General features: G+C 45.7%; 1 protein-coding gene across 1 annotated transcript in view; it reads right to left on the bottom strand.

The window, feature by feature from the left end:
- The window catches only part of LOC144713967 (ketose-bisphosphate aldolase class-II family protein), a 48,963-nt gene extending 36,594 nt beyond the window's left edge, over positions 1 to 12,369 (bottom strand). The window contains exons 1-9 of the mRNA XM_078588707.1: positions 12,268 to 12,369; positions 12,029 to 12,107; positions 11,867 to 11,980; positions 11,727 to 11,789; positions 11,557 to 11,637; positions 11,029 to 11,102; positions 10,873 to 10,927; positions 10,737 to 10,785; positions 9,449 to 9,586 (exon numbers count right to left, since the gene is read on the bottom strand). Coding sequence (XP_078444833.1) covers positions 9,449 to 9,586; positions 10,737 to 10,785; positions 10,873 to 10,927; positions 11,029 to 11,102; positions 11,557 to 11,637; positions 11,727 to 11,789; positions 11,867 to 11,980; positions 12,029 to 12,107; positions 12,268 to 12,369 — 755 coding nt within the window. The remainder of the gene's footprint in view (positions 1 to 9,448; positions 9,587 to 10,736; positions 10,786 to 10,872; positions 10,928 to 11,028; positions 11,103 to 11,556; positions 11,638 to 11,726; positions 11,790 to 11,866; positions 11,981 to 12,028; positions 12,108 to 12,267) is intronic.
- Positions 12,370 to 13,489: the final 1,120 nt, after the last annotated feature.

Here is a 13,489-nt window from a genome sequence, read left to right as displayed (position 1 = left end):
AGCTGGGTAGGAACTTTTGTATTTGATTGCTGATTCTCCTCACATACTCTTGGAAAATTTTACACCTGGAATCACTAAGACCAAGATCTACTCACATACTCTTGGAATTCTTAAAAAATCTTTTATCTTTTCACCACCTCTCCACCATCACCCATCACACACGTTTTTTGATGCCAGAATTCTCTCTACATGCTTGCTCCAAGTGCCGAGTCTACTGTGTCTGAGGGTCTGTTGCCAACCCAACTCTGGCTGACAATTTTGATATTCTCAATTCTTCAGAAGTGATATCAGCCTCGCCCCACTTCTTGGGTATTTTGGATATTTTTGGGGTTTTTGCATTTTGTAGATCAGAATATTGAATTTGAATTGTGATTCTTCCATCTGCCTCTCCTGATCAATCATTGCCTCAGACCTCTGGAACTCTCTCTACCCTACATGATCCTCTCCACCAGCAGTCCTCTCTCATTCTCTAGATCTCCAGCCAGCATTCCCCATTGATCAAGTCCTATCCATCTTTTGATCGGTCATCTGTCTCCCTTCCTCTCAGACATCCTACTTCTACTTCTACGAACCAACTGGTTTGTTTAGGGAAGATATGTATCGAACTCTAGGTTTTCATTGTAGAGAAAAACATTTTATGCTCACAATTTTCATATTAAACAATAATATTAAGCATGAATTTGAGATAATGTATTTATTTTAAATATAAAAGATGTATGATGCATTATCTTTTAAAAAAGATATATGATACTTCTACTACAAAGACATCAGCTCCCTTTAAATATACATCGAGATGATTTCTCTATACATCCACAAAGTCTTGGCATGAAATTCTTGGCTAATGAACAGTGATTAAGTACTATCTCACATCATAAATCCTATATCCACATTACCTCTGGATAAAAAAATTGCATAGGTGCACAATATTTTATTGGGATCCTAACTCATTTGTTGTATTTTACCAGTGAACATTTGAGCCAAAATTTTATCATCTCAATTTACTCTGCACGCACCACCCAAGAGCGAGCTCCAGCATGCCTCGTTGGATGTGATATCAAACCCGATGAGCTTCCGTAGTCTAAATTGCTTGGGTGATTGAACACTCGAAAAACAGATGAGAGCAGTCTTCATTGCCTCATGCACACATGATGGACCCCTCCTTTGTTGATCCTCTCTGATCCTCTTGTATAAATCCCAAACTGAAACAGATGGGCCCTCCATGCCTAGCTGTCTCATATTCCATTTGTTGCCGCAGGTATAAGATGGACTGGTGCATGTTCAGAAAGTCTTCCATCTCTGGATGGTATGTCCTCCACAATCATTCCATGTGTGGCCCAATATTCTGGCACCAATGCTTGAGAAATTTGTGTCAATGCAAAGAGAAGGGGGAAACCCTCTCAGAACTTACCTCGGGTGACCTGTCATTTGTCCAATTGCAGAATAAGGCTTTGTTTAGAGTTTGGGTTAAAAAAACACTTAATTTGTGGGAAAATTTATCTCAAGCCTTGCTAGAGAATAGATGCCCTTTGATTGGGGTTGACCGCTGTTTGCAGATCATATCCACACCATAACTGTCTCTCAAGAAATTCGTGGCCACGTCTACCTACTGTCCTACAATCTTGCCCACCCATTATGTCTACAATGCTCTGTTCATGTCTTGAAGGTGTAGTACCCCCAGCTTGCCTTGATCTACTGGTCGACAAACCACCTCCCACCTTACCATAGCTGATCTGCTATCGTTCTTCAGCTTAGGCCTTTTCCAGGAAAAAAAAAATTCTCATCAAGGATTCCAGGCAGTGTCGGAGACCCTTAGGCAGCTTGAAAACAGAGGTAAAATATTGGAATTGCTGAGAGTACGATCTCAGCAATACCATCTGGCCAGCTTGGGACAATATGTAGTTCCAGTCTCCTCTCCACCTTCTCATTCACCAGGGTCCATCCAATTCATGCTCGACAGCCACCCCTTGTCAAGGGCAATGCTAGGTACTGCATGGGTAACGTCCCAGTAATTGTCCCAAAGCCTCAGACATATCCCACTAAGGCGAATTTGGTTTGACTGACCTCAAATCCCCCCAAAATTGCTAAGGGGTCTAATAATGTTGAATGGTTTTGAGCCTCCCCCGCTGAGCCTTCCATGAAGAAGGAGGTATTGTCTGCATACTAAAGTTCTCTGATTGAAAACCTTTCAGCATCTGTGTGTGCAAACTTTGACAATACAGGTGGACAGTGCATACACTACTTGGATTAATAGTAATGATGCCAAAGGGTATCCCTGCTTGACTAACCATTGGGGATGGATCCATTGGCCCTCTCGTTTGCCATTAACTTACAGAGAAAAATAGTGGGAAGTAATGCATCGCCTCATCCATTCTACTGTGAAATCTCTTCCTCTTTGACGATTAGAGGAAGTCCTAAACAAGAAAGTGGTACACCTTTGCAAAGTCAACTTTCCACCTGAAGCCTATCTTCCTCTCTCTTGGCCACGCCACAATGATCTCCCCTGCCGCTGCTGCGCTGTAGATCAGCTGTTGACCAGCGGACTGAAAGGGTCCACTAAGATTGTCAATCAATTGTCGTAGTCTGTTGGCCAATATTTTTGCCAAGATGCGGTAGATGGAGTTAGAGAGCGGTATGGGTTGGAAATCACCAACTCTGATGGCCCCTTTACATTTTATTCAAAGAAAGAGGTGCGGCCTGTTTTAGCACTCTAATCCAAAATTTCTCTACTAAAATTCTGCCAACCTGCTCATAACTTCTACATCAACCATTTCCCACAACTCACTGAAGAAAAACACTGAAAACCTAACCTGCTAGGACCCGGAGCCCCTTTGTTCAGTCCCTTGATGGCTTCTTTCACTTCTTCCACAATTAAGGGTCTCATCAAATCAACTTGCTGCTCCTACGTCACCTCGATAGCTCCTCTATTTCTTTATTTTCAGCGGCTTAGGGCGGCCTGCCTTGAGAAGGTTCTAAAATATTCTTCCGAAGCTCCCCCTATTGCCATTGACCCAACGACTTCTTGTTTGCCCACTTCTAACTTCAATATCTGATTTGATCACCGCCTTTTGTTTAGTGTAGGGTAAAACCATTGAGTGTTGGTGTCCCCCTCCTTCAGCCATAGTTGTTGTGATATTTACTTCCAATCCATCTCCATTTTTTTATCCTCTGCAGCGCTGGCTTCTCGGTAGTTCTTTCTCTCCTTCGTCTCCTCTAACATTAGGATTCTACTGTCTTACATATCGTCTAACTGTTTTATGCGATCTAAAGCCTCCAACCATGGAACGTTTCTCACTTCCCAAACGTGATTTCTAAGCCCAACGATAGTGTTCGCCCGTCCTGATACCGGTACCGGATGCCGGTATCGGGACGGATGCTGTACCGGATACCGGTAAGGGAATTTCCGGTATCCATTTTTTTCGATATCCGGATACCAGATATCGGTCGCTACAGTGCCTCTATCCGATACCGATATCCGTCTCGATGTCGTCATCCACCTCCATCTAAAAGGGGAGGATGACGACATCGGATATCGGGTGTGGATATCGGATTTCGATATCCACATCAAAAGGACACTTAAAAATATTTTTAATTGATAAATATTCAGCGATTAGAATGGATTAACATGGGCAAAAGAGTAATAAGAGAGCTTTCTAATTGATAACACATCTAGCTTAATATATACAGCCCAATATTTCCAATTTCTACCATATGGGATAACAGGATTCGGGTTTGGTGCTCCGAATCCCTTTATCCCATATGGAAGAAAATAGAACTTTTCACTTCTTTTTATTGGACGATGTACTTTTATATTAAATAATGAACAAATAAAAGGGCCATTCAATATAGCGAGTATAGATTAAATCATAATTTTACGATTTAATGAATAGTCGGACTCATTTAATATATACAGAGAAAGATTTCTAATTTCTTCCATGTGGGATAACGGGATTCTGAGTTTACATTAAACTTCGAATCTGTTATCCCATATGGAAGAAAATAAAAAATTTGCACTCTATCTATCAACTGAGATTGAAAATACATTAGAACCATTCGACGCGGAAGTACTTAAATCATAGACTGATTCAAAAAAGCTTATTTTTTACTGTCGATACCGGATATCGATATCCAGATACCGGTTCCGATATCCGGATATCAAAATTTGATATCCGGTATCCGATATCCGTTTCGTCCTCACCCCCTCGATATCTGGTATCGATATCCATCTACACCTAAAAGACGGATATCGACCGATATCCGATATCTGATATCAGACACCGTCTCGGTCTTCTGTCGGATATCGGATATCGGTTGTCTGATATCGGATATCAGACAGATATCGGTTGGGCGAACCCTACCCAACAGTATAACTTCAGGGCCCATACTATTTTATAGCCTGTCTAGCTGTGGCGGTACCTAGTGCGAGCTGGGATGACCATCATTTTTTCATTTCTTCCTTGAATCCCTGCTCCCTCAACTAAGATCTGTCCATCTTGAAAGGTGGACTTGCCATGACCCTCCAGCGTCTGCCACCCATTTAAGGAGTGATCAGACAGGGGCTTCAAGAGCCAGCGCACATCTGCTACGGGGAATCACTCCAGCAGCTCCACTAAGCATAGAAATCTATCCAGTGAAGCCTGCGTATTGTGCATCTTCATGATCCTCCATGCATAAAAACAATTCCAAGGTCCCATTTCCTACAACCCAGCATCTGAAATGAAGGACCAGACCTCCGATCAAGGGTCTCGACCACCAGCGTCATTAGGTAGGTCCCATGTGTGTAGAGTGACATTGAAATCACCCCTAGACAACAATGGAAGCTTGGGAAGCTGGCTACCACTCCATATAGTTCTCAGAGTGCTTGAAATGGGACTGTATATTAATGTGAACACCCAGTCATAACTATCACTATGATGTTTCAGCTTCCCCACGTCCACGGATTGCTGCCCCCCCCACTCATCCTCTTTGGAGAAAGACCATATTGTTCCATGCGTCTATCTGACCCTTGAATCGTCCCACTGAATTCACTGCCAAGATACCAACTAGAAAGCCTTGTCCCACCATACTCTACTCCCTCGCCTCCCAGCCTCCTATCATGGTCTCTTGCACGCATAATACCATAGTAGTTCCCAACTCTGGCAAGTGTGGCCCCATTACATTGCGCCTTTTTGCATCCGAGAGTCCATGTAAATTCCTAGATAAACATTTCATTTATAAACTACATGCACCCATCTGATAGGATCCTGGCCGGGATTGTATTGTGAGCAGGGTCAACCCTAGTGGAGTGAAAGACACCGAGGGGATGAGAGTGCAGAGAGCGGCCGAGTGGACATCGTTAAAGGGACTAGGGCTCGACGGAGTGGGTGTCGTCCAGGGAAAGAGAAGCTATAGAGAGGAAATAACTACTTGCAAACTCATGTCTTGCTCTCCATGAGGAGGGCTACATATTTAAAGGGAAACATAAACAGAATTTGAAAAGATGATAATGCCCCTTGTGTGCTTAGTAGATCGTAACAATACTCCCCCCGTCAAGCACAGCTTGTCCTGAAGCTGGTGTGTCGTCATCCGCTGTTAGGTTGGTGGGGACGTCAGGGGTGTGTGGCTCACTGTCGAGCATAACAATGTGGATGTTGAGCGTTTTATAACAGTGATGCCCTGTCAAAAACCTCTCATTGCACTGATAATAGAGGCCTTGAGCTTTGTGACTGAGAAATTCCTCTTTGGTCAGGTTGTGCCGGTGAGGGCAGGTGGATGGGTTGCTGTTGCTGGCTTCCATTGTGAGGGCTGGGACTTTGGAATCCTTGAGGGTGCCAGTGCCAGAGATGTCGGCCGAGGGAGCCTCGATTTCCTGGAGGATTGCTTCCGCTGCAAACGTGTAGTCGATGAAGCCATTGGTGGTCTGCGGATCATATTGGTTGACTTCACCCTGCATTTTGGACTGCAAGGCGGGATGGAGGGCATTTCATGGCTGTTCCTTCAGCGAGGTCTGGGAGGTAGCCAGCAAGGCCCATGAACTCGGACACCAGCTCATTCACTGTGCCGGATGAGCACAGGTTGAACATGCGGTGGTAGGCGTCGCGGGGCTTGAGTCCAAAACGTTGGTTGAGTTGGCATTTGAAGACAGCCCAGCTTTGGAAGCCCATTCGATCGTCAAAATAGCAAAACCAGGAGGAAGCGGTCCCATCCAACTAAGATGATATCAAGCCAAGTTGCTCTGCATCGTCTGGCGGGTATGCGTAGAAATATTGCTTCACACGTCGCAGCCAACAGTCCGAATCTCCCCCCAAGAAGGTTGGGACATCAGCTATACAGTAGCGGGGTACTGGAGGTGGATGACCGAAACCTCCCCAGCAGCCACGATCCAGGTTGCCGCGATGCTGATGGAGATGCTCGGGCTTGTCCTCCCACTTGTCTTCGTCAATGGTGTGCATTGGTCTGCAATCATGATGAGGCATGACAAGTGGGAGGCGAGCCGATTGGTGGGGCCCCTTGTTGGGTGGCTGGTCCTCGATGAAGTCGCCCCTGAACTGGAGGGGAGCGGGTGCGCGGGCTTCAAGCTGACCTGTCCGACAGAGTTGTGGCAACAAGTGTCGGGTCATGAGCGGCCCCATGTGCGAGAAGCCACCTGGGCGGGGGTTGTTGTGGACGATGTCCAGCTCCCGCTACCAATGAGGACCAACAAAAGCCGGAGAGCAATGGCTGGGTCCTAGAAAGTACAATGGAGGCCATCTCCTGGGAACAGGCCAGCCAGGAGTCCTGTTGGGTTGGTCTTCGATCTGAAACCCTTGGTTGGCTCGTTCACAACATCCTCTGCTCGGTTTGGGCCCAAGGGGAACCAGGCATTGGGCCCATTTTCTGGGTCGCTTCCCTGAAACGGGCCTGTTTGAGGATGGCTTGAGCCCGCCGGAAATGGAAAACCCCTGTCCGGCCTGTTTTCCCATTGAGCAGGCCCGCTAGTTTTCCGCCAGTGAGCCTTTTTACAGCGGGACGGGCTGGAATTGCCCTCCCCCAGGGCCTGACTTGCCCTTGGGCAGACGCCCTGGTCAAGGGGCCCACAGGGTGGCGGCCAATGGGGCGGTGGCGGCTCCGCCTACAACGCCCACAGCTGCAGTCATATCGGCGACCATGGCTTCCCTCTAGTCGAAGGGGCCCCAAGGCAGGCTCAAGGCGGCAACCGTTGGGGCATTGGCAGCTCCGCTTATGATGTCCACGGCGACAACTGCCATCGTGGCGGTGGCTGACGTCACGAAGGTGGCAACTACAAATGGCACGATGATGGTGGCTGCGAGAGGCACAATGGCGGCACACAACAACACGACGGCCACTGTTATCTGCCCGACGGTGGGGGTCACAGTGCCTCATCGACAAGGACAGCCTCCAAGGGTGGAGGGGGTGGACATGTAGCTGTAGCCAACCTCAGCTGGGCTGAAACAGCCACAACCAGTTGGCTGGAGACGGCCAATACCAACGCCTTGAGCTGCTCTGAGGAGGCCTCTAGATGTTTCTCAAGGCCTTCCTCGAGGGCGGCCACCTTGACTGCCAGGTCTTCCAGGGTCAGTGGCGAGGCTGCGGTGGACCTGGCCAATGCAGGAGAGGACGCGGGGGGCAACGACATGAGGGTGGTGTGTATGTGGGAGCCAATGCAGCGGCGGTGGCGCGCTATGTCTCTGATACAAAAGATAGGATCCCCGCAAGGATTGTATCGTGAAAAGGGTTGACGCTGGTGGAGTGAACGGCAATGTGGATGTCATTGGAGGGACTGGAGCTCGATGGAGTGGATGTCGTCCAGGGAAAGAGACGCTATAGAGAAGATAAATACTTGCAAACTCCTGTCCTGTCCTCCACGAGGAAGGCTACATATTTAAAGGGAAACACAAAGAGAATTAGAAAAGACGATGATGTCCCTAGTGGGCTTAGTAGATCGTAACACCCTTCCCAACTCTGCCTCCTCTACAGATCTGCTTCTGCAGCCATCATGCATGGCTGCTGGTTCATGCATAGTCGCACTCTTTCACATCCTCCTCACAGCTTCTCTCCACTATGTCTTCAACAAATGTTGCTGCTTTCCTCTTGGGATACCGTCTTATGTTAATCATCTTCCCTTTCACCTCTGACCTCCACTTTACTTCTCCTGTTGCTGCTCCCTTCCTCCTGCTTCTTCCTGTTTCCCCTTTTTTAGACCACCCCTTTGTAGCGTCTTATATCCCATATAGTGAGCCTCCCCAACCTCTTTGGTGACAGTAATCGTCGGAGCATATTGCTTCCATCACTTATTGGGTCTAAATGTAAATGAATAGCAGTGGATAATGCCTCCTGCCCTTTGCTTTGTACTAGTTGGGGGCTTCCTACTGCTAACGACCTTTCCAACTGTGTTCTCCCCTTTGTTTTCTGCAGTTGTTGGCATTTCCACCTTCGGCAGTGATGCTTTTGGCGTCAGCTGCTCCCTGTTAATGCGTGAATTTGGGCTATTATTGCCGACATCTTTATGTTCCATCTCTATCTCGGCTGAAGCCACTGTTTGGCTCTCCCTTTCAAAGCATATTCGCATTGTTTCCTTTTCTTGTTTGGTGCTGGATGCTCGACCGCCTGACTCTTCAGCTGGGCGACCTCCTAGTGTAAGTCAGTCTTTAGCTGTTGCGCAGTGGGGAGCGGTGAGGTAATCCCTATTGACCTCTCCGATCGCCTCACCATGGTGTTAGGTTTTGATTGGCCTCTGAACCTTCACCAGACCGCCCCGGGGTTGTTGGCTATAATTTGGCGAGTCTCTCCTTCGGCTGACCATGAAGATACCAGTCGAGCCTTGAAGCCAAACCCCCCTGGCATCTGAGATTCCTCAGTATTCAGCAATTCCCGAGCACATCCTAATTTGATTATCCTGACATCGAAAGTTCTTCCAGCAGAAAGTGTAGAAGGAATTTTTAGAAACCATGTCAAAGGTTCTCCCAGCACAACTTTTTACACACAGGGTAGTAGAGCACAAGATTGAGCTCATGCCAGAGGTGCATCAGAAGTACATGCTCTCTAAAAGATGCTGCCAAAATACTTTAAGAAGCTGAGGCTCTAGCAGCTTTCAGATGCAGTGCACATATGTCCGTTCAAGGCCCCTCATGGAGCACTGGTTCTCTTCCATGAGATGGATGGAACAATGCATCTTTATATAAATTAGTGAGGCCTGAACAAAGTCATGTGAAGTAGCACTTGAACTGGGGTTCTTTTTATAAATGTTATAGAATAGCCCTTCTGATGATGGGAGTGCACAAATGGCTTGAAGAAAACTAATGTTTTCATAATTTTTCAAGTTCAGGAAGCAAACCAACATCCGTAGGTATATGAACCTCAGTATTCAGCAAAAAAGTAAAATATTGATGGACGAACATAAGATAAAATGATGCAAATCAAGTATTGAAAGATAAAGGGCCATATTAGAGATTACCATGAGTAGGGTCATTACCATGAGTTTCCTGCAGCATTAGAAATGATGTCATATAGAATCCATGGATGGATCCCAGCTTTAGTCCCTAGAAATATGGCCTCCAAGGAAGCAGAAAAGTGGATGCATTTTAAGAGCTCATCTACCATCCTGACTTTGCTGCATAAGATTTAGGGAACAAATAATAGAATTTAGGAGGATCTATTGGAACTTATATATCAAGCTGTAATGTAAAAAAGATGTCGTAACAATAAGTTGATAGAAAAATGAAAGGAAAAACAATACTTTATTGCGTCCTACAGCAGTGGGAATGCATTTTTTACTTGAAAGTCTTCAAGAACTACATTTTTTATTCATATGATACCATGCCGGGTATAGAAGTGATGGCAGCTGTTATAGTGTGGACTATGATAAGTCATATCTGATGCCTGGATCGAAATCCGGATAGAAAATGGCCAAATCTCAATAGAAAATTGAATGTATTGGAATCGTTCTCTGAATGTATGTATAAAAAGAAGGATAATATGAGATCTGCTTGGATCTCCCCTACTGGCTGCCAGGAATGCCCTTCCAACTGCTCCAGCTCCCGCTCCGAGAAAAGGGATCTTGAGGACAAGGAAAAGATAATTCATACCCATCTTCTTTCCCCCCAGGTATTATTGATAGCCGATCCATTACAAACTGCATGTGATGTTCCCTTTCCTGCATTTTGGGAAGTCCTGTTATATGCTCTGCTGAAATAATTATCAGCAGCACTGTAAGGACTCAGCCCCTAATTCAGCGCTGAAACCTCTTGGAATGGGCACGCAAGAATTGCACTCTGAGTTTTCCTATTCTACTCCACCATTCCTCTCCCTCCTAGTTGTGAGCCGTCCTCTCCTCGTGCCTGTACTTTTGACTGGCTACACTCTTCTCTGTTCTTCATGAAGATCTTATTGTAGGAACGTCTATCTCCTTATCTCATTTCCAAATCCCTTCCCTTCCATTAGACTTGTGCATAAGGCATTGCAAATTGAAGTTCAGTTAAGTCATTTCAAATTTTATAATAGAAAATCATCCATAAAGACTTCTGCAAAAGACATGATACAACGCTATGGTATTACGAGTCTAATCTTCTGTTGTTACTTAACAGTAGTTAGTGGTGACAGATCCTCTGTTATGGACCGAACCATTGATTTCACATTAAAGGCTCAACGATTCTATTCCAGGATACAAACTCAACGCTTCCTCTGTGAAACTTTGAATCTGAGTTCTGCTGCAGGAGAATCACGTTTTTATTCAGGGAAGAATCAGAGTAAAATAAACAAACCTGCCCGTACAAGCTTCTTGATCAAAGTTAAAAGTTTGTCCGCACATATCTGTTAAAGATGTAATAATGTAAGACAGTATTTACAGAAGTGAGAACTGTTGAGTAATATTTACAGACTATAGAGGAAGTATAATGCCTGAAAGAATATGTTCTGCTGCGCTTATTGTTTCCATTTTTCCAAATGCTGCCGCCTGATGAGGAAAACAGAATGAAAACAGAGGTAAGATAACTACATGAGACCAAAAGGCAATGTCTCCAGTACTGAACAAGTTTTCAAGTATTATCATCTCACCGTAAGCTTTTCATTGAAAGCATCAGGTGAGGCTTTTAAGATGTGGATACCGATAAGAATGACATTCCCACTCTCTGCAAAATTTGCACATGATCATCAAACAAAATAATCAAAATAAAACAATTTCCTATTAGAAAATAAACGCTCAAATACAGAAATCAAATATGTTGTTTTGGAATCTGATGAACATCTTCTCTACAGCCTTCACACCCAATAAGACTCACCATCAATTCCTCCTTAGTACCACCAGCTCTTCTACATCAGAATCAGTCTCATTCCCTCACTCAGCAAAATACAAGACAATAATCGCACATACTACTCAAAAGAGTCTGTCATCCTTTTGAAATATGCGTACTAGAGTTTAGAAATCAAATTGTTTGCATTATTCTTCAGAGGGTCATCGTTTCTATGGCTTTTACAGCAACTAACCCACACCATCTCCCAGCCCCACCCCAATAATCCCACAAGCACAACCAGCACAGAGTTTTGTACGACTTTCGTCACTTATCAAGAGAAAACGCGTCTTACCATTGAGATGCTTCTCTAAAGACTGGGCCTGCTTTAGCGGGAGTGTTGATCTGATAATGAAAACAGTACCGTCCCGCAGTCCTGTCGAATAGCAACAATTATTTCAATTAGAATAGCATGATAAATCGACTAAAAAATAGAGAAGAAGCCCCAAAGCTTTCATCATATACCCTGTGTTCCTGTTATGATTTCATCATATAGATCACTAGCAGTCAGAACGAACGCCGCCACATCTGAAGATCAATCCAAGCTAAATTTCATTTTGCCACGTCAGGAAGACACAACAGAGCGTCAATCGGTGAAAGACAACCGCAGAAGGCAAACTGTGCGGCAATTGCGATTGAGATATGCAACCGTAGAGGCCGTCTCCGGCCATTGTTCAGGAAGTGCACGGAGATGGACAGTGTATGGGCAGTATTATGTTCTAAAGTAAAGCGAAGGAGGAAAAACACGAACGTAAAGATCGATCAACCTCTCACAGCGTCCGCAAAGTCGTCGCACTGTGAACCTCCAAGTTCTAGGAACTGACTCATCAAGCCACACTCTGCAATCTGCTGCGAAATACAATCACGTCACAAAAGTTAATTCGATCGCGCAAATGCAAAAAATTAGATCACAACAGACATTCACAGAGTAATTTTTGCAGGAATTTCGTTTTCTAAACAAGTCCACGGAATTCAAAATTCTGACGAAAAAGATGATGAGAAGGACCTCGAAAGCCTTGATCTGATGTCCAGCATTGACCAGAAGCGCAGCCATCTCCAAGCTCAGCTCGTCGATTCCGAGAAAGCACACTACTCCTGAAGACGCCATCCAAATCCCACGGACAACTCCGCGATCGCAGGCAGTTTATGATTTCCGGTAGTTTCTCCCCCTATATATAACGGCAGAGATCTGAAATAGTTTGAAATCACTTTGTTACAGCTGCCTGGACGGTACGCTCGAGGGACGAATGACGGATGACGATATTTGATGTACGTATAACGATGTACACGGTCCGGTTTTACCCAAAAACCTAAACCTACACCTGAAGTTAGGTCCGGTCGGTCATGTTGACTAGTCAACATTAAGTTGACTTGGTCTTCTCACTGCATCTAATGTCACTTCTAGTGTTGAAGCAGTGTTGAATGAGAATGAAAATGAGAGCGAAAGAGTGACTGCGAGAGGGAGAGCCAGAGAGGGAAGTGAAGGGGAAGGAGAGAGAGGGAGTTCAACAGAGAGAGACTGCGAGAGGGAGAGAGAGTGTGTGTGAGAATGAGAGAGGGAGAGAAAAAGAGAAGACTAGAGGGAGAGAGGCGGAGAGTGAGAGCAGGAGATAGGGAGACAGAGAGCGGGAGAGAAAAAGACAGGGCTTGAGAGAGAGGGAGAGAGGAGGAGAGGGAGAGCAGGAGAGAGTTTGAGAGAGAGGAAGAGAGGAGAAGAGGGAGTGGGAGAGCGGTTAAGAGAGTGGAAGAGAGAGCAGGAGAGAGGAGAGGGAGAGCGGGAGAGAGGGTGAGAGAGAGAGGGAGACAGGAGGAGAGGGAAAGCGGGTGAGAGAGTAAGAGAGAGAGGAGAGGGAGAGAGGGTGAGAGAGAGTGGGAGAGAACGAGATAGAGAGAGGGATAAAGGGAAAGAAAATGAGTGGGAGGGAGTGAGAACGGGAGCAGTGGAAAGAGGAGCGAGGAATGGAGAGCGAATGAGAGAGAGAGAGAAACACCCAAACAGGGGGGTGTGAAGACAGATAAGAAGAATCACCCAGTGTCACATCCAAATGGCTGCAGCCTCATCCCAGTAGATTTGTGGAAGTGACGCTTGATTGAGGAGGGCAAGGGCGGTTGAGAGAGAGAGAGAGAGAGAAGAGAAGAGAGGAGGGAGAGCGGGAGAGAGGGCGAGAGAAAGAGAGGGAGAGAACGCGATAGGGAGACTGATAGAGGGAAAGAAAACGAGAGGGAGA

Source organism: Wolffia australiana, chromosome 16, assembly GCF_029677425.1.
Source record: "Wolffia australiana isolate 7733 chromosome 16, ASM2967742v1".
Taxonomy (NCBI): Eukaryota; Viridiplantae; Streptophyta; class Magnoliopsida; order Alismatales; family Araceae; genus Wolffia; species Wolffia australiana.
This window is presented reverse-complemented; position numbering and strand designations above follow the sequence as displayed.